Source organism: Pleurodeles waltl, chromosome 2_2 (assembly GCF_031143425.1).
Source record: "Pleurodeles waltl isolate 20211129_DDA chromosome 2_2, aPleWal1.hap1.20221129, whole genome shotgun sequence".
In the NCBI taxonomy this organism is placed as follows: Eukaryota; Metazoa; Chordata; class Amphibia; order Caudata; family Salamandridae; genus Pleurodeles; species Pleurodeles waltl.
The window spans coordinates 829,863,553-829,884,907 of NC_090439.1; the positions used below are offsets into that span (position 1 = coordinate 829,863,553).

At 45.5% G+C, this 21,355-nt stretch overlaps 1 protein-coding gene across 1 annotated transcript in view; it reads right to left on the minus strand.

The window, feature by feature from the left end:
* TMEM64 (transmembrane protein 64) overlaps positions 1–14,966 on the minus strand; it is a 115,276-nt gene extending 100,310 nt beyond the window's left edge. Inside the window, exon 1 of the mRNA XM_069220454.1 lies at positions 12,995–14,966. Coding sequence (XP_069076555.1) covers positions 12,995–13,678 — 684 coding nt within the window. The 5' untranslated portion in view covers positions 13,679–14,966. The remainder of the gene's footprint in view (positions 1–12,994) is intronic.
* Positions 14,967–21,355: the final 6,389 nt, after the last annotated feature.

The following is a 21,355-nucleotide window of genomic DNA, read 5'->3' on the forward strand; positions in this document are numbered from 1 at the left end:
CATCCCACATGGCCCTGGAGGGCGAGACTACGGACTCCGAATTCACCAGTGGGACGGAGGGCGAGGGGAGCTCCAGGGCGGGGACAGGAGCTGACACCAGCGACACGGACTCCTCCTCTGATAGGAGCTCCCTTGCGGTGGTGGCCCCATCTGTGCCCCCCGCATCTACAGGTACAGCCGCCACGCCCCCTACCAGCACTGCCCTCCCAGCAGCCCCTCAGCCTTTGCCCCGTGCCCTCTCACCCAGGAGGGTGGGCATTACCTTCGCCCCAGGCACCCCAGCCCCTGCCACTCCTGCTGCCCTCAGTGAGGAGGCCATTAACCTCCTCAGGTCCCTCACTGTTGGGCAGTCTACCATTTTGAATGCCATCCAGGGTGTAGAGAGGCAGTTGCAACAAACCAATGCATTCCTGGAGGGCATTCACTCTGGTCAGGCAGCCCTTCAGCGAGCTTTTCAGACTCTGGCCTCAGCACTGATGGCAGCCATTGTCCCTGTCTCTAGCCTCCCTCCTCCAACTTCCTTCACCCAGACCCACACCCCTGTACCTCAGCCTATCCCAAGCACACCATCAGACCAGCATGCACACACCTCAACACACAAGGAAAGCTCTGGCAAACATAAGCACCACACATCCCACAGGCACTCACACAAGCATCACACACATGCAGACACACAAACATCCACTGCCTCCACTGTGTCCCCCTCCTCCTCGTCTCCCTCCCTGAATCGTCTCCACTTGCATGCACTACATCCTCAGCCACTATGTCCAGCACACCCACCACCACACCCCGCTCATGTGCAGTTACCACCCCCACTACCATTCACACATCCCCTATGTGATCTCCGAGTGTGTCTGTGAGGCCACCTCCCAAGGTACACAAACGCAGCCACACACCCACTCAACAGCCATCCACCTCACAACAGCCTCCAGCCCATTCACCTTCACCCAAAGTCAGCAAATGTACACCTCCTACAACCACAACCTATTTCTCCACCCCCAAACCCCCTCCAGCTACCCATCCCAGTGTTCCTAAGAAACTTTTCCTGGCCAGAGCACGGACAGACCCCCACCTGTCAAGCATAAAAAGTTGGACAGTGCCCGGCGGGAGAGGGGAAAGAAACCAGCCACCAAAGCCGCTCCCAGGGGTACAGTTGGGAGTGTGGAGACCGCTGCGACACCATCCAAGGTGGGAAAGGGGCACAGTAAAACCGGCAAGTCTGGGAAGATCAGCACGGCGGACAAGACCGCCAGCAGCCACACTGCACAGGAGGCGACCGCCAGCAGCCACAGTGCCCAGGAAGCCACCGCCAGCAGCAGCCCCGCTGCCCAGGAAGCGACCGCCAGCAGCCACACTGCCACAGACAGGACCGCCAGCAGCCACACTGCCCAGGAAGCGACCGCCAGCAGCCACACTGCCACAGACAGGACCGCCAGCAGCAGCCCCGCTGCCCAGGAAGCGACCGCCAGCAGCCACACTGCCACAGACAGGACCGCCAGCAACAGCCCCGCTGCCCAGGAAGCGACCACCAGCAGCAGCCCTGCTGCCACCGGCAGGACCGCCAGCAGCCACACTGCCACAGACAGGACCACCAGCAGCAGCCCCACTGCCAAGGAAGCGACCGCCAGCAGCCCCGCTGCAGACAGGACCGCCAGCAGCAGCCCCGCTGCCCAGGAAGCGACCGCCAGCAGCAGCCCCGCTGCCAAAGACAGGACCGCCAGCAGCCACACTGCCCAGGAAGCGACCACCAGCACCCACACTGCCACAGACAGGACCGCCAGCAGCAGCCACACTGCAACAGACAGGACCGCCAGCAGCTGAACCACTGCCCAGGACACCGCCGCCAGCAGCCCCGTAGGCCAGGACAAGACCGCCAGCAGCCCCGCAGGCCAAGGCAAGACCGCCACCAGCTGAACCGCTGCCCAGGACACCGCCGCCAGCAGCCCCGCAGGCCAGGACAAGACCGCCACCAGCTGAACCACTGCCCAGGACACCGCCGCCAGCAGCCCCGCAGGCCAGTCAGCGCAAATGATTCCAACGCTACGGAGTATGCCACGGGCAGGATGAAGCACTCTGGGCACAAGGCCCCCTCCAGAACCAGCGGAGAGATACATCCACTACCTCTGTCCTTGACAGGATGAAGCACTCTGGGCACACGGCCCCCTCCAGAACCAGTGGAGAGATACATCCACTACCTCTGTCCTTGGCAGGATGAAGCACTCTGGGCACAAGGCCCCCTCCAGAACCAGTGGAGAGATAAATCCACTACCTCAGTCCTTGGCAGGATGAAGCACTCTGGGCACAAGGCCCCCTCCAGAAACCAGTGGTGACTGTTATCCACTTGAGAGACTGTGGCTTTGCACTCCCCAGGATTAAGCAGTGGGCAAACCACCCACTGTAGAGACTTGAGAGACTGTGGCTTTGCACTCCCCAGGATTGAACAGTGAGCATGGAGCCCCCTCGTGGATCTGGCGTCGTGAACTCAACCGGCTGAGGTGCCCCCCTTCCCTTCCCCCTGAGGTGCCTGTTTTATTTCTATCTGATGCCCCTGCAGTGTTCTCTCTGTTTTGATCGGGTATTGAGTGCGGGCCTCGCCCATGCCTTTTGGGACCAGTGATCCACGGACTATGATGGTGGAATCCCTTGGACTTGTGTTCTTGGTGTATATAATTGTATATAGTACAAATGTATGATTTGTAAATATTTTTAATGTATGTAATTGAATATATCACAATTATTCAACTCATTTCCTTTTGTCCTTGCATTCTTCCAGGGGGGGATGGGGGTGTAACTGTTATGTATCAATGTGTATTAGCGTGTGTGTTGTAGTGGGTGGGGGTGAGTGTGTTGCGTGTGTGTGTGTCACTCTCTTTTTCCCTCCCCCTCCCCTGTGTCGTAGGTGCAGTACTCACCGTTGTCTTCGCCGCCGGCGTTCGTGCTCCTGGTAGAGGAGCAGGAAGATAAAGGCTGGCAGAATCTGAAGCTCGGGTTCCATGGCGTCCTGATTCCTCGTGGGTTGTGTAAAGGTGAGCGTTTTCCCTTCCAAGTCCTGTTTCCACCATGTTTTTGTTCACGATGAATCCGCCCCGGAAAAGGTGGCAGATTGGTGGGTTGTAATAGTGTGGGCAGTACATTGTGTTCCGCCTGTTTGTTGGCGGTTACCGCCCCGGTGTTTGTTTGTACCGCCGTGGCGGTTGGAGTGTTAAAGTGGCTGTTTATGTTGGTGGTTTCCGCCACAGTCGTAATTCCATTTTTTTGACCGCCGGCCTGTTGGTGTTTTTAGCGCCGCTTTAACACTGACTGCCAGGGTTGTAATGACCAACTTAGTTTCCTGTCTGTATTTATTTTTGAAAGCAGACAAATGCAGATAATTTGGCTTCTTTTAAGTGACTCTCCATGCTGAGATTAATGACTGTCAGGTAAATAGCTGTACATATAGTCAGCATGGGGAGTTACAAAACTCAATGAGATTGGCTTAAATTACTGCATATCGCAACATGTACTTATGCTAATTGTTTAATGTGGTGTTATTATTTTATTATTTTTGTGGGTGTGATGTGCTAAAACCTGACAGGCATCAAAGTATGAGTGTGCGTTTATCCTTTAAATAAAGGTGGAAATATACCAGTTATTTCCTCACCTACTCACTAGACACAAAATAAATATGGATAAATACAAATAAAACGCACAAAAAATAAATACAGATGGAAATGTTCAAACAATAAATACCATAAAACCAGGAGCCCTAATTATAAGTAATAAAAGGGGAATTTAAAGCTTGGCAAAGGGCTTTAAATGCCAAGTCGACATGGCAGTGGGACACTGACTTCAGGCTGCAATGGCAGGTCTGGGATAAGTTTTAAGGTGCTACTTAAGTGGGTGGCACAGTAAGTGCTGCAGACCCACTGGTAGCATTTCATTTACAGGCCCTCAGTATATGGTATACCACTCTTTTTGCATGTTAATTAAATATGCCAAACAAATATACTCCAATCAAAACAAGTTTTAGGGAGAGAGCACAAGCAGTTTAGCACTGGATAGCAATGGTAACGTGCAAAGGCCAACAAGCAAAAATTCAGCAAAAAGTATGGGGAGGAAGACAAAAAACTAGGGTGACCATGTAGAGAGGGCCATTTGCAACAGCCTCTTGACACCTTCTTTATGGCTGTGCACCAATCTAAAATATGGTGCAGAAGCAAAGGAGTCCCTCCTTTGCATGAAGCCAGACCCCCATGCAAATGAAGGCATGCTCCTTCGGGATAACACAGTACATATTTAGTGCTGCGCCGACATAATCTACGCGACTGCTTAGAAAATTAAATAATATTAAAAGATTAGATCTCCAGCTTTCAGTAATGACTCAGTTGGGTGTCCCTGGATTCGATTTATGATTCATTGGGGATCCCCGGGTTCCAGTAATGACAGTTGGGGGTCCACATAAGTCAAAAGGTTGGGAACCACTGATCTACACTATAGAAGGAGATGCACAAGCATATTCTGTAATACCAAAATGCCACGTGGCACAAAAAACTGAGTGGAAACACCTGCTGCGCCTCCATGTAATACAGTCTCAGGTGCCAGTTGTGAAGCACGTTTTACAGAGACTAAATATGTCATACTAGTTCTGGTATGCTTAGCCTGCAACTTCGGGTTGGCCCTCTATACCCACTACTTCCTTTCTAGAAAACTAACTGATAGGACACCCACACTACAGAAATGTAATATATTTGTTTAAAAATATGTCCACCTATGATGTACAACAAATCTATTATGTTTTACTGATCTAAGATTAAATTATCGTCATACTTTTTTGAATTATTAGCATATTTTGTACAAATGGCTCACTTTTCAGTGTTTTCACAGGCTTGTGTACAGTATCATTCTCAATAAGCCGCAGCTATACCTTACTATCGCAATTTTACTGGATAAGAATGACCACTGCTAAGTCCCCACAAGGGATACAGTGGAAAAGTGACTGAGCGGTAATCACAACTACATACTGAGTGATAACTACACATGGCCAAACCAGCTGGCTGAATCAGAGTGCTCAGAAAGCAGGAAACTGCAGACAGGGTTAGCACAAGCGGCCCTTTCAAGGATCTCAGAATAAGTGTACCAAACAAAACAAATCCTAAACCTACAGCCACTGTCTTAATATACCACTTAAAATACGGCGCCTCGAGGTCTAACACATTACAACTTATTACAATTGATGGGTACACTAATTAAATGTTTGGCGAAGAGACCGAGAGAAAATAAACAAGGGCTGGTAATTACAAAATAAATAATAAAAAAATAAAATAAAATAAAAACGTACTACACAACCACAGGAAATGCATTTGTAGCCTCTCCAATGCACATTTGTAGAACACACTCCTTTATCTTTAATAGTTTGTAAGGATGATGTTACTGTATTTTCTCACGGTATTTCTCGCATTGATAATACACATTTGATTGATTGCCACTAGGCAAGAACTGAAAGTATAGGAAATTAAGTTGTGCCATAATAGTTCACCTATTACATCTTTTGAACATTACTTTTTTCAAAACTTGCTTTTGAAAAACAGTAGATCGCTAATTGCCCAATGAGCGCAAGTTAGCTCTGATTGACGCTGTAACGAAATTACAAGAGTGCTTCTTAGCTTCCCTGTTAAATACAATATTAATGACAACCTAATACAACAATGCTGTAGAAATGACGAATCCACCAAATTCAAGCTAGGTCTGATCTGACGACAGCCACGCTGGTCCTCGATCAAAAACAGACAGATATTTCAGGCGGACCCAGTTTTCACACCTGAGGCATTGCTTACATGCTGAAAGGTATGTCCAAGTGTGACCATAGCACATACAACTACTGCTTCTTGTCCGATCAAGTCGGTTAAGGGCTGACCAAGGCAGTTCCCAGCTAGAAAAATGATGCATCAGTAAACACCAACCAATACCTAAGACACGGAAATGGTACGGACCAGGGCATAGGCGAGTCTAGCTTGTGGAGCTTTTTGGTCAGTGCAATTTATTTTGGGGCTTGCAACAGACAACCAGTCGGTCTGGCCCAATAAATATTTTTTTACTACTTTACCTTTAATTTTACAAACAAAAATGAACGAAATAGGTCGTCAAAATAGAACAAAAACACTATTATCTGGCTGGCTTGCCCACTATCACCGGTGGCTCTTGGAACGACCAGTTGGAACAACATGAGACAAGAAAGTGAAAAAAAAATAAAAAAGCATCTATGCACGCAGGACTTGGAAGAACGTCCTCGGAACGCCAACAGAACTTTCATTAAACCTGCTCCAATTTAGAAAAACTTTAAAACACGCCTCTTTTAAGAATAATACATCTTAATGAAGTTCACCTACGTCTACCCCGCCAATCACAGGTTGACTGTACATTTGCCTTTGACACAACTACGATGAATTATGTTTCAGCTAGGTTTGCCCTACAGAACCATCAGATCCATGCATGCATGGTGACAAAAACAAAAAAAATCTAAAACACACACTTGTCGCATTGGTGTACCTGGGACATGGTTGGGAAAGATGTAGATACTCAACAATTTTTAGTTGGGGAGGATGAGCAAGGTTTAAGGGGCTGTTTTAAACGCTTGAACATATAACGGCTTTTCCAAACTTCAAAGTTGTGGATGTCCATTTTGGCAGCCCTTCCACAAGGACAATTACCAATGGTACACATCACTTTCAATTTCTCCTGTTCTGCCCATCACGTCTCTACCTGGCAGCCCCTCCTAATTCTCAGCCCAGAAGCACTCAGCACGGCATGAACCACCCCTTTGCCTGCTGCCAATTCCCAATACAGCATCTTCCAAGGTCTACTACATTATCTCAATCCAAGTACTAGCAGCTTATCTACACCACCTCTTTCATTGCATTCCGTTACTTTCAGTCTAGCAGAACAGAAAACTAAAAGTACCAGAATGCAAACCGGGTAACAGGACTGGATGAGGCACTCGCTCTTCATATTTGGCAAGCTGCAGGCTCAACAATTCAGAGAATCGCTTTTCTCTGTGCCTCCATTCATTCTCCATACGAGAGAAGCACCTATGTTCTGCCCTGCGAAACTGTCCTATGCTAGGCATGAGAAGTCACTAATCCTTGTCTTTCTCTGCACTCCACCTATAGTCCTGAACTACTTGTGGACAGAGTGAAGTTACAAGCAGCACAACACAGAGAGGAATCTGGGACTGGATGCGGTAGTCCATCTCACTTCTACCATATACACCAGCACCAAGACGTCTGGAGTTCCCAGAACGCTACCTCGATTTTATTAATGCTCCAGTATCGAGACATTCAGGCACTGATCACAACTGAGGTACAAATTTGTAGCCTCCGAGGTATACTAACAGAGCAGTCAGCAGTGCTTCATTTGAGGTGGTGGTTTCCGGAGATTGGGCACAGCTGTTAATTCTCCAAACAGACACTAAAGACAGTCTGCCACATGGAGGCGCTGTTTACTTTTGAGATGAACGCAACTATATTTAATAGTTCAATTAATATTAAAAATAAATATTACATGTTGCCGATGCTGTTCTTACAGCTTTGGGTGGCCTGGAATAGTCTGAATTGTCACACTTGTAGGAGTGCAATGGCTTGTAGGTGTGTTGGTACTGCCACTGTAAAACACAAAAAGATGATGGCAGAATGGTGAACATTGTCAAACATTCACCCCCAGTCACAGATCTGGATTGTATCCATTGTTTTTTTGCTCGCCAAGTCAGGGTGGGGGGGTTTGGTCAACAAGGGGGTCGGTGGTCGGTTCCAGCGAATGCAGAGGAAGCGGATATGCCAGTTAAGGTGAAGAGATTACAACAATGGTTGGAACAGTGGGAGGCGGAGCAGGCGTTGTTGTTTCCTGGTTTTCAGTTTGGTTTTTGTTTATGCTATGATGGTCCCAGGATACATCAGTGGGCGGACAACTTAAAGCGAGTAAGAGGTCAAGAGGATTTGAGATGGCGCTAAATTGATGAAGGAGGTGTGGAAAGAGAAGATGAAGGGGTGTTTCCTGACTGGCCTGTGGAGAATTTGAGGAGCTCACTGATTGAGGATGCCTCGAAAAAGGAGCCAGTAGCGTTCTGTTTGATTCATGACCTTCCTTGGTCAGAGGGCCTTTTGGTCAAAGATTTCATTTCGGAGGCCTGCATTATGCCTCTGCTGACACGCCATTCAGTTGGTGAATGCCTGTAGCTGGGGTGCTTTGGTGGCAAAATGTGATGTATAATCGGCCTTTCAGCTACTGCCGGTTCATCATGCAGGCTATGAGTTGTTGGGCATTCAACTGGAGGGCAATTTTTTGCAGATAAGTTGTTGTCTATGGACTGTTCAGTTTCATGTTCCGTGTTTGAGGCTTTCAGTTCCTTTTTGTAAAAACTGTTTACGCGTGTAGCAGAGAAGGACACCATGACACACTACTTCGATTATTTTTTTTGGGTGGGTGCCCCAAAGTCGCAGGAATGTCAGGAGGGTTTGATTTTGTTCCACAAGGTAATGCCAGATATGGGTGTCCCACTAGCACCTGAATAGACAGTGGGGCCAGTACAGGTCAATACCTTTTTGAGGGTAGAGTTGAACTCTCTTCGTACGGTGATCTGATTACCAGAGGAGAAGAGGCAATGCTGCCTGGATCTTCTTGACAGTATAGTGGGAAAGGGAAGGTACAGGTGATGGACAGAGAGGTTCTGCTGGGTCATTTAAATTTTGCCTGTCTGGATGTTCGAGCAGGCAGGACTCTTTGTAGGAGGTTAGTTAGGTTGGGCTTTGGAGGGGGCTTGGCTCCCATACTATCAGATTTGGCTCAAAGCAGGGGTGAAGGATGATTTATGACTCCGGCGAGTATTTCCCAGTGAGTGCAACGGTATCCCTATGGCAGGAGTGGGGGAGCAGTTTGAGTGGTCAATTCAGTTAGTTTCTGATGCAGCAAGAAGGAATGATTTTGGCATTTTCTGGTAATGTTGTTGGTGAGATACCAGAAGCATGGAAACAGGGAGGGTGGAGCATTGCCTTTCACCAGTTTATTAGGGTTGAGCGCACAAGCGCTCCGCCCCTGTTGAAATCTCTTTGGGCTTTTAACCATGCTCATGTCACGCCTGACACTTTCATTGGTTTGTGGGCTTGCCTTTTAAAATCCGCTTGATTTCATTAGTGAAAGGCATACATACGTCATGCCTTTTCCGGTGTTTAGCTCTCCTCGAGCGCACAGGCCAACTACTGAAAACATACGAGGCTTCATGTTTTCAGGCTGGTTTCCGCACTAAATTATCTTTTTATATCCCATGCAGCAAGATCACGCTGGGTTTTACATAGCGCAATTGCGCTAGTTTTTTTTTGGTTTTCAATTTCAGTGTGCTCAGTTTTACAAGCACGATTGTGCTTGTTTTTTTCCTTTCAATTTATGTGGCAAGAAAAGTCCGGATAGGAGTTTACAACTAAACTAAGTCGAGCAAATGCGAGACCCATTGCATTGCAAATGCTTGTTTCCATTGGTGGCAGCAGTTTGTCTGTGGGGGTGTCAGTTTGCAGATAAAACTGTGCTTTTCAATGTGGAAAATACATTGGCGGAGAACACTGTCAATAGGCAGTCAGCGCAAGTCCCGAAAGTGTGGCAGATGCTGCATGTTTTTGTCCTAGAATGCTTGTGCGCAAATGTCCCCTTATAGTATGACAAAGTAGCTCACGTTATTAAAGTGCCTACTGCCATCTCTAGTTTACATTGCATACAGGGTGAATGTGCCTGCTACACAGATATACTTGTAAATCTGTAAATAACAAGTTTCAGTTCCAGTAAGAGAGTTCACGCCTGCAGAGATCTGTGCCATATGCTGTTAAATCTTGAATTCCACCACTGCCAACTTATTAGATCAAGAAAATTAGTTAATTCATATTTGTAACAGCTGCTTCTTGAAAAGGCACCTATAGACATGTAGATACTAAACACTGCCCCTTTCCCCTATGCCACTCTCCAATAATATAAATATAGCAAAACAAGATAGAACAATTTTTAAAGAATAAAAGTAGAAAAAAAAAAGTACGATTTTTGGAAGTTTCCAAAATACTGGTTTGAGAAACAGAGCCCTTTTTTATATTAAACATTGTCATTGATTTCTCCATGTAATCAACATAAATCAAAAGGCAAACTGTAACCAATTGTTATCAACCAGAATACAGAAAGTTAAGTAATGGTAATACACACAAAACTCCTACCAAAGCAGTACCGCAAGTGAAAATTAAAACATTAATATTCTTCAAGAATAACATTTTTGATAATCACCTGACAGAAGTAAAAGGAAGGATACAAACGGGAAACAAGAAAAAAGAAGGCAGAAACAGAAGGAGCATATAGTATTACACGAATATCTTACGAAGAAACAAAATGTGTGTTTGTTTTATAGCTATATCGGGCTTTGAGCAAGGTCCCTACTTCCGCCAATAGTAACATGCATACAAGGCGTTCTCATCTGATGTATTTGAACACCCATCACCAAGTCTAACCCATGGGGAAAACAGGGCTGTGCGATAAACTGAAGAATATTTGCTATTTTCCCTTCCCAAGGAGAGATGGGTAGACTAGGTCAGAAAGTGAACTATACCTCTTCACGGGACAGAAATGAAGAGAAATGTTATGTCATACAAACGGTTTCTGTGCACTCCATCTCTAGTGGAGCATGAACATAGTGTTGTGTTTACTGCTCCTTTGGAATTCAAATTTAGTGCTGTGTGGACACCTGTCTTGTTGTAGAATTGCTCACTCAGGTGGTTGGAACACAACAGCGGGCTCTAGGGAGCAGTGCTTTGAACCTTGCATGACTGGTATGCTCAGTATGAGTACTCTCAAGGGCAAAGAAACGCTCTGGTGCACAAACGAGCAAAATTAGAAGTGCTCACTGGCAAAGGTCATTCAGCACAAACCTGTTCTCCTATGTAGCTGCCACCACAGAATCGCGCTGGATTCATTTCTGTCTCTGAGTTTCTTATTTTCTTCCTAGTGATGGTGTATCCCTATCACTATAGAGGGGTGGGTGGGGGACTCTCCAAGGTGTCTGTGGTAGACTAGCCACTGGAGTACCATGGTGTAAGGAATAACAACATACAAGGGGCTTCTGGTGATACTTGGTGAGCACAACTGTCGGTGTTGGTCTTCAAAGTTCACCAGTACCCCACCAGAGGCTATCGACTGGCAGTTGAAGACACAAGACACAAAATAAGCAGATTCTGACAACTGAAATTCTTTGAAAAATTAAAAACTTTGGAATGGAAACATTATGTTCTCAAGTGTCGTAGCAATCTGGCAGTTATCAGACGGGGAAGAGTCCATACAGCAAGCATGTCATAACTATTTTAGAAGTAACCACTATAGCTAACTGCTGTGCTGACGTACTTCAGTCTGGGGGACAAATAGGTAATTATTGGCTCAAGCAGTTTGAAGACAAACATGCTGACCACGGAATTCTGAAACCTGAAGACAATAAGTCAATGGCCTCGGTGAAGCAACTCGGACTCACGAAAAGTGGTGGCTGAGAATTGGCAAATGTGTGCATCAACTTTACAAAACAAAAAAAATTGGACTAAAGAGTATGTAGTGTTTGATAAACAATTGAAAGTCTGGTTCTCTCAGTCACTTGCGTCCCAGGGGTAAAGAATGTGAAGTGTGGTGAAATATTAATAGAGATTACTGGTAAATAAAGACAGCTTGTAAAGAGCAGCCTCTGGGCCACTACTGGCATCCGCTGTAGCTGCAAATGTCTAATGTGCCACCCAGCAAGATACAGTTTCCACGGCTAGTGAAAAGCAACAAATCGGGCTTCATGTTTGCCAATGGTTAACTGTTTTACAGTTGAATCTACCTGATGCTTCTGTGGGATTTTGTCATAGCACCGATCGCACCCTATCCTGGAGACTGCAGTGGGTATAGAGCTGCCCCCAAATATCACCTCGTCCACCTTAAACTTCCTACTCCATCAGTCCTGGACCCTTCGTCCACCTTCTGTTATACAAACCACAGCACGGGCACTGTAGGAACTAATACCCAACTGATGTATTGTTTTTTTTTCAAATCAGACGTCCAGGTGGTCTAAAGCACTATATATTACTGTGTGCAATTTTTTGTATAACCTCTGCGCAGAGTTTCTGTTCAGTGATGCTACCAAATAAGCTTAATGTGATTCAATAATAAGACTGCAAGGCAACAGTCTGCAGACAAATTAGAATGAGAGAAAATGGCTTAGTACATGTGCAAGACAGTGAGAGAACAGGGACTTATTTAACCTGTTGTTCAAACACTATTGGTAACACGTTGGATTAAAGTGAGTAAGTAATGTTGGTTGGGACCCTGCAACACCTCTTCTTTCCTGGTGTATTAGATCCACTCATCAATTTACTAATAAATTCAACGAACCATACAAAATCAAGATATCTTAAGCCACAGCAGTACACTGCAAAGAACGGAGACGGTGGTAGCCATATGGACAACCCAGACAGAAAGTGTATAGTCCCAGAAATCCCAGGTAATTTAAAATATACAATTGTGTGTGCGCTTTGGTATACTTCACTTCTTGAAATGAATTGCCTTGTGTTTTGCAATGTCCTGTCACCGCACCCACATATCAAAGCAACGAAAGACAGCATGTTCCCTTTAAGCAGAAGGAGTTAGGGGTGATTCATCGGACATCCTGCAGTAAGTTACAGCAAGACAGTACAAAGGTCTTAACATACTGCATGCATGACTTCCAGCAATGAGGACAGTAGGAAAGGTTTATGAGGCTCTTGCGACATAGCGGATAATAAACTATTTCTTACACAATGTATCTGAATCCCAAACTTTACTCTTTACTGCAGAATTTAATTCTACTGATAATAAAAATGGATCCAGATCCTAACCAGTAAGCACGTAGTGACACATTATAATGCAAATTATATGTATATGGACAAAAATGTTATAGCATTTACTGTACCGAGCCACACTAAAACATCATACTTACTGAAAAAACAGCATTTTGAAGTCCAAATGGTATTGGAGTGAGTCTGGCCAATGCCACCACCTTAAGCCCACTTCCTCCATCAACCACTCGGATGAAAGACCTTAGTTTTTCACTTGTCTCAAGCTTTGACAGTACCCACTGTGATAACAACTTCTTGCAGGCGATATGGGCAAGGAATGTTCCGATTAAGACCCCAACAATCACTAGCCCTATACCAAGCACAAAGCCATAGAGGTAGCCAGCTGCCACATTCAGGACGATGTAACCCCAACCACAGGGGAATGAGACAAAAATGAAGCCCACAATGAAGAGTAAGACACCGACCAGACTGTCCAGGCTTTCCACCCAAAGAAGAAGGTCTCTGAGATACTGGCGCACCAGGGCAAGTGAAGCAAAGCACACAGCAGTCATGAGGCAGACAAGCAAGAAACTCTGGCACCAACAAGAGCAGCTCCGCTGTTCCCCACAAATCAGGAGCCCTGATGGTTGATCGGGAGGCTCCAACTCACAGGACGTGCTGTTGTAGGAGGCTCCACATCCCATCAATGGTTCCACAGGCTCTCCAGGAGTCCTCTGTGTCCAGCGGCTTAGAGTCAACCGGGCCACCGATGTGGAGTACTTGATGGCCTTGGTAAGATGCTGCAATGGTGCACTTGCCCAATGGAGGCCACACATCCCGCCCATGGGACTGAAGGAACAGCAGTGGAAGGTGAGTAGGTCGTCTTAGTCATGCACACAGAACACTGTGCATCAGAAATGGCCGTCAAAGAGGCACAAAATATTGGCCGTGAGATGACCTATTGTGCTGCAGCCACAAGTCAAAGTGAAAAAAATCTGATAATCTCAGGGGCAAAAGGAAAGATGGATGTGATCCGCGGAACCCAAAGTTGAATTAAAAACCCACATGATACAAAGATTCTAAAGATCCAGACAGGAAAGCAGCAAAGTTTACAGAATGAATGTATTTTTAGGCGTTGGAGCTAGTAAAAGAATTTGGAGACTAAGCATTCTGGGTACTATGAAAAAGGATCAAGAGTCGAGAATCGGGTTACGTGGTCTTGAGTATATACAGATTGTGGAAATGACTCAGGCGCCGGGCAGGCCACAGATGCCACTGGAGGACGCCAGCTGGCAGTTTCAGCAATTGTGAGGGTTCTTCTGACTGGAACCCAAGGTGGGAACATCAGTGTTGGAAGAGTCATGCATAAGGTGGTCAGACATGGCAAGTATGTTCTTGGTAAGGAAAGGCCGGAATCAATGAGCCTAGGAGGGGTCGAGGAAGGAGAAATGTAACTTAGAGTGGGCGAGGCAAGGTGGAGGTCAAAACAGGGCAGAAAGGTTTTTGGGGGATGTCAGAAATGTAAAATGATTTGTGAAAAAACTTGGGCTGGCTCTGAATGAAAGACATGGAGCGCACATTGTTGGTATGGGGGTTCAAGAAAAACAAAAGGATTACATTACAGTATCTTGCGTCCGGACTAAGGTCCCGTGAATTGTAAAGTGCAGGAAGGGCGCAGGGTATTATCCTTCTAACTACGGAGAGGGATAGAGAGAGACAAGCAGCACACGCTATTGATAAACCGTAATGGGGAAGTTAGTGCCAAAGAGTGCAGGAGGACACTGGCTGACGACCGCTTTGGTGCTATCAGTGGCTGGTGGCTGTCAGTGGGCAGCTATCGCTGTAGCGAGGATGTCACTGCAGCAGTCGAAAACTGTATCCGCTGCTGTCTTTCGTCTGCCAAAGGTGGCTGTGCCCGTTCCAGAAGGGCCTGGGGGCCATCCCTCCATTGTTCTGCGTCCAGTCAGCCGCTGACGCTGCGACACCCGCCTGGGGGCTGGGTACAGGCTTTCAAGGTCCCAGGGTGTCGGGGTCCTCCTCCCTGCATCTGTTCACAATGCCAACTCCACAGACCGGCTGGCACTTTAGCTGCTTCTACCTACAGCTGCGCTCCGACAGCGCATGTGTACGCATGCGCGATGATCGTGTTCTGCTTCGTCTACGTGGCCCCGCCTCCACCTCACTCTCTTAGGCAGGCTGAAGCAGCGCTGACATCACTCCCGATGAAACTAACACAAAACGTCAACGTTGGCATCTGGACAGCGTTGAAAGTACCATACCACTGATAACAGGAAATCACTGACACCGTGGACTCCAGGGAAGCGCTGATACAGGAGCCCTGACACCCAGGGAATCACTGGCCGCAGCACCGAGTATAACACAATAATTAACAGAACAGTACCGACAGTTCTGCCAGTAACGTAGGGACGGCACCGGAAGTGTATGATCGAGCACCGAGTTACTGCAAACTGTTCTTCTACGGCAAAAGTGATGTCCTACCTCTACCCTTAACAAGTAATAAGAGCGTGCATCAACTTGCTCCTTCGGGTGACGCTTTGCCGCCATAAATGGACTCTAAACCTGAGGACAAACACGTTTTTAAATTAACCGTGGAGGATAGCGGACAGGCATGTCATCAAAATGAATAGCCTTTGAGCATCAGAGACCGTGCGCGCGCATAAGAACATTTTTTTGGTAGGCCAGGAAAACCAAGCGATGGAAATGGGAACGATACCCTGGGGCACACATTGATTGGGGAGGTACATTGTCACGAAAGGGGTGGAGTTAGGCAGAGAGGCGTGGATTCTATGTCAGGATAAGCTCCTAGACCTTTCCAGCCCACTGGCTAAAATTCTGGATTTAGCAGTCCAGGCTAAGAAATCCAAACCCCCCCCTAGATCCTGAGATCATCCTGGAATAGGCGCAAAGGGCAACCTGTCTTTTGGACAATGCGAACTGCACCATGTCTACGGTACATAGGTGTTCCTTCCTCATGCGCCTTGATCCAAAATTGGCAGAATTGGCCTCTAATGAAGCTGGCACCTTGGCCAAAGGTTTGTTGGTGATAAATTTGTCAAAGATCTGAGTAATTATGTGCTACCATTGGACATTCTGATCCAATGGTAACCTCGTTGGTTTGATTCACCACCCTTCTCTCTGGTCTGTCCTCAGCTCCTTGGTGCTTCACCAAGTTGCTTGGGCCTGTGGTGTAACATCTTAGGAAAAAGGGGGTGAGATTGATTATTTATGTGAACGACATTCTAACCATGGCCCAAGACAAAGAGACTGTGCTATGTCATCTCACTTGGACGATTCAGTTGCTCCAAGATCTCAGGTCTGTCGTCAATGCCAAGAAGTCCAGTATGTTACCTTTCCAAACTGTTGAATTGTTAGGTTTTCAGATAGACTCGGTCAAGGCTCAGCTCTTACTACATCTGTCCGAACGCTGTTCTAACAAGAAAGAGTTGAGGAGAGCCCTTGCCTCTCCAACTATATCGTTGAGGATCTTGGCCCGACTAGTGGGTCTGTTAGCACTCTCAATACAAGCCATATTTTTCAGGCCTGCTACACTGCTGAGCTCTTTAAAGCTTGAAGATCATGCACCTCCGAAAGGGCCTGGGGTACTCAGAGGAATAGTGCTGTCTGAGGAGGCCAGAACCAAGGTTTGGCAGCTGTTTCACAACGATGCGCGGAATGGCAGGGCGATTTTTGCCTCAGTTCCGGAGATGAGGATAGAGTCGGTTGCATTCCATTGGGGTTGGGGGGGGGGCTTGTTGTGGTCCTCTAGAGACCAGAGGCCAATGGTCCCAGGATTTATTAAATTATCATACCATTTGCTTGGAACTGTTAGCAGGAGCGTTTGCGATCAGGTCCCTTTCTCCACACAAGGTACAGTGCTGTATACTTCTCCAAATGGACAATGTGTCTGCAGTCAGGTATATGAATTGCCTGGGGGGTACCAGATCTCATCTGGTGGCAGAGATAGCAAAGGACTTCTAGCATTCTTGCCCCCAGCACCAGATTTCGGTAACAGCATAATACATTCTGGGCCAGGCAAATGTGACAGCGTATTAGAAATTGTGATTCCTGTGCAATTGCATTGATTACAAACTTTTGCCTCGGGCGTTTCAGGCATTGCATCACCGTTGGGGTCCATGCATAATATACCTATTTGCTTCTCATCTGAACACACAACTTCTGACTTACTTCAGTTGGAGACCGAAACCTCAAGCGGCAGGTTCCGATGCGTTTCTTCAATCGTGGTCATGGGGTCGTCTGTCTGCGTTTCCCCCTTTCTCCATGATACCAAGAGTTCTCACCCAACTACTTTGTCAAACAGCAGAAGTGGTTTTGGTGACGCCTTGTTGGAAAGCTCAACCTTAGTTCTCTTCAGCGATGGCATTGTCCTGCAAACCCCTAGTACTATTGCCATCCTTTCTGAATCTTCTAACAGATCCATTGAGACTCCCCAATCCTCTGATACTGCAGGGTCAGTTGTCCCTCATGGTGTGGAGGCTTTCTGGAGACACTGGCAAGGGCCTAGAGTTTCAGACTCTGCATTGTTTTTCATATCACAATCTTGCGCCCCTTCTACTCATAAAAGATATGAACAGGCCTGGTGACGATGTGTGCGTTGGTGCGGTTAACTGAGTGTGGATCCCTTGGGGTCAGAAATTCATGTGATAGCAAAATTTCTTTCAGTTTTGGCCACCCAGGGTTTTGCATACAGAATGATTACTCATTTCCGGTTGGCTATTTCTGCAGGGCATCCTCACATACATGGCAAGCCAATAGGTGAACATCCGTTGATTTGTAAACTTCTCCGGGGCATCCTTACGGTTAAGCTCCCATAACCTAAGTATTCCATTATATGGGATATCAATATGGTTTGGAGATTCCTTAAGAATTGGCCTTGTAATGAGGACCTTTCCTGCAAACAACTATCTGCAAAATTGACAATGCTTTCATGCTTGATTTCCTGTAGGGGGGTATCAGATGTGCGAGCCTTGGATATTACAGGTAGAATATTTACTCACTCTGGGTGTCATTTTCTATATTAAGACTTACCAAGACCGCATCACATTGTATATCTTATCCGGCTTTTCCTCATAAGAAATTGTGTGTGGTTCTAAAGCGTTTTCATCTGGTTCAAGATTGGAAGGTATTATGGTGTAGTGCTACATGCACTACGTGCAAGATAAACAATGGTGCAGGGTGTGGACCATTGGTCTCTGCTTCCATTGGCCTTCGCTTCCATTTTGGTTCACGACTCCATTTTGTCGAGTCTGGTTCAGTGCGTAAGGCACTGTTCTGTGTTTTTCCACAAGCTTCGGCAAGCTGAAGGGTGGGGTGTTTTTCTGCTCAACTTCGCTCCATCTGCCTGATACGAAGAGCGCTATTTACATACCACGAGCTATCAGTTAGAACAACAGGGGGATGCGCCTGTACACAAGGAGGAATGCAAGCTGCCTGTACACAAGGAGGAATGCAAGCTTCACCTTGGAGCCCTCTCCTGAGAACTTGGCCCGTTCTGAGGAGACGTCTCGAAGGGTGAACAAGGTACCGCCGATTGCACAATTTGTAAAGGAGGGGGTCTTTTTCTAGAAAAGACTCCTGGGCGTTAGTAAATACTATAAAGGTTGGGGGCCTGGATAGACTGGTTTAGGAACTCTCTTCTGGGTTGGACGCAACGCCAGGAGGACTGATTGTCCCGAAAGAGGCTCCCTGTGCCAGCCGATTTGGGTTCCCCGGCTTTGTGTACGGCGGAGGGATGCAGACGCTCTTTTCGGTGAAGCTTTTCAATTTATTAAGTATATTGTGTGTGCTTGCGTAATTTGCACTTATTCTTGCAGTCATTTTCATGCTATTGAGCAATGAAGTATATTGTGTGCGCGCGCGTAATATGCACTTATTCTTGCAGTCATTTTCATGCTATTAAGCATTGAAGTGTATTGTGTGTGCGTGTATTATATGCACTTACTCTTGCAGTGATTCACAGAGTGCTTATATTCTCACCATTATTCTCATGTTATTCTCTTGATATATATATATGTATATATATTAGTGTGGTCAGCTTTGCCATATGAGAACTTGCCCCTTAAATAAACTTGATTATTTTACCCACTAAGGTGTCTGAGAGTGATTGCTTTACATTGTGCCTTAAAATATCCTGAAGTGCATAGTTTTGATATTCTGAAGAGTAAAGCAACACATATGGTCACAGCGGATTGATCTTCTAATTCTACCTTTAAAGTGTTTTATCATAAGCCAGTTGTTGATGTAGCATCTGGGATGGTGAGTCAACTTTAAACTAGCATAATCCAAAGCCTCCGGTCCAGCCATAGAATAAAACATTTTCTAGCTATCTAGTCAAGAAGTTTAGATTCTATTAAGGACACAGGCGAGGATTATTCCACCCAAGCAAACTTTTTATGTTATGTTCTTTTGTAATTTAATGTGATTGCTATTCTTTATGAGAGACTTATGTTTGTTGTCACTTGTGAAATTGTCCTCCTGTGTATGATGTTGTTTGTTGGGTTTTGGCTTATTGCATTAATTGTTTCTGCCAGGGGTGACCAATGCATCTACCTGATCATCGTTGAAGCATTCATGTGAATGGTTATTCCAGTTCTAGGACTACATCCAGATGTGGACGTTGTCACTCAAGTTCTACTACGACAGTTGCGGGCACAGTTCCAAAGGTTGGATGGCTGGCGGTGCTGTTTTACACATGTTGAACTCTTCTTGTTATGCTTCATTAATGTTTGCAAAGAAACAGGAAGGACGTTAGTGTTCTGGACTTTTATAGGCTTGGAAGCAATATGATTGGTTAAGACCGTGATAGGATTCATGGGATATGTAGTTTAAAGTTTTGTACATTTCGATTGACTGCTGTTTGAACAGTGAAGAAAAGAGAAGCATAATCCTCACCCTGTGTCCTTAATATAATCTAAATTTCTTAACGCAATAGCTAGGAAATATTTTATTCATGTGGAGTAGAGTCCAAGATAGTCAGCTTACTGTCTGCTAGAAGAACAACAGAATTTCTCAATTTCTTCCCCTAAACAATTACGTAGACAATGAGGATGAGCACTACAGTGAAGCTGTTTTGGTTCACATCTAAAAACGAACAGGACATAGTTTAAGATAGTTTAGAAGGTTAAAACCATCGCTATAAACATCTGTGTGCATCCTGCAGTCCTTAAGGCAGTAATACTCAAAAGTATGGCCCAGGGGCCGCAAGTGGCCCTCCTGACCTTTATCCATGACTCTTGTCAACAGCAGCATTTATCTGCTGTTTACTTGACTACGAACTAAGATTAAAAGGTTTTAAAAAAAGTCAAGCATTTATTTAACGGTTAACTGAAGTTAAAGAAAATTTGTAACGAGTGTGTCCAGCACTGCTTAACTTTAGAAATACCTTAATTTTAAACACATCTTGCAGCAAAAGTATGATAAAGCCTGTTCAAAATTCAAAAAGTGTATTTCAATAACGTGCAGAACAGTTTCACCTTAGTATATTACATTAATCAGGGTATTGATAAGTATTTTCTTTAAAGTAACATGTTTTCATACATGAAATTAGAAACATTCATTCTTTCCTCTTCCCTCCTACCCTGACAACTATGCCACTAGTGAACTAAGAGGCAAGTCAGTTATGTGCACTCTTTGGGTGGCCTGGGTTTGTAATATACATGGACAAAATTAGGTTATTGAATCGAACACAGAAGGTTTTCTACAGCACACATCCTGATGTCATGTATTTAAAGGTCCTCATATGTTATAATGAAGAAAAAGGAGGGAACGTGAAATAAACCAATTACCTAGGATCACACAATTTGGATATATGTAGAAGCTGGGATTCCCAAGTATTTGGTTTTGCATTGTGCAATTCAGACTATAGATGTATATGCTTAGCTTCCCCTACACCTACCATAATGCCTACCTCCGAATGCCACCCTGCGGGCATCAATAAGGCCCTCAGTCTCATCACAGACCAAACTTTGTGGCCCCTGGGAAAATTATTTTGAGTGCTCATGCTTTAAGGGATAATAGGATGGTAGCTCAAGTGGTTAATGTACTTGCAGCTGAGGTATGCATGTGTTCTCTTGTCACAGGTGTGAATCATCATAAAACAGATCAGAGGATTACTGTCCCCTCTTCAGAGAATTGCATGAAACATCAAGTTTGCATGTTCCTATTCCTAGTAAGGTAGCTCAGGGAGTACATGCGTAGTTCAGAATACTCCTTCTGTACCATGCATGTTAAAAATGATAATTCTATAAAAGCTCCTTGGGTTATGTACAAGGTGCACACATCTGGGTGTAATCGCTAATGCATAGTTTGAATGCATGGTGGTTTTAACTTCATTTTTGCTTCATCTAACATGGGTAAATCAAGGATCATTGAGGTAAGTGATAATAAACTCATTTTTTTAAATATATTTGTTCTGTTATTTTTCAAACAGCTAAAAATAAACATGTTACAGTCATGTGCAAAATACGCTAACATCGTCAAATACG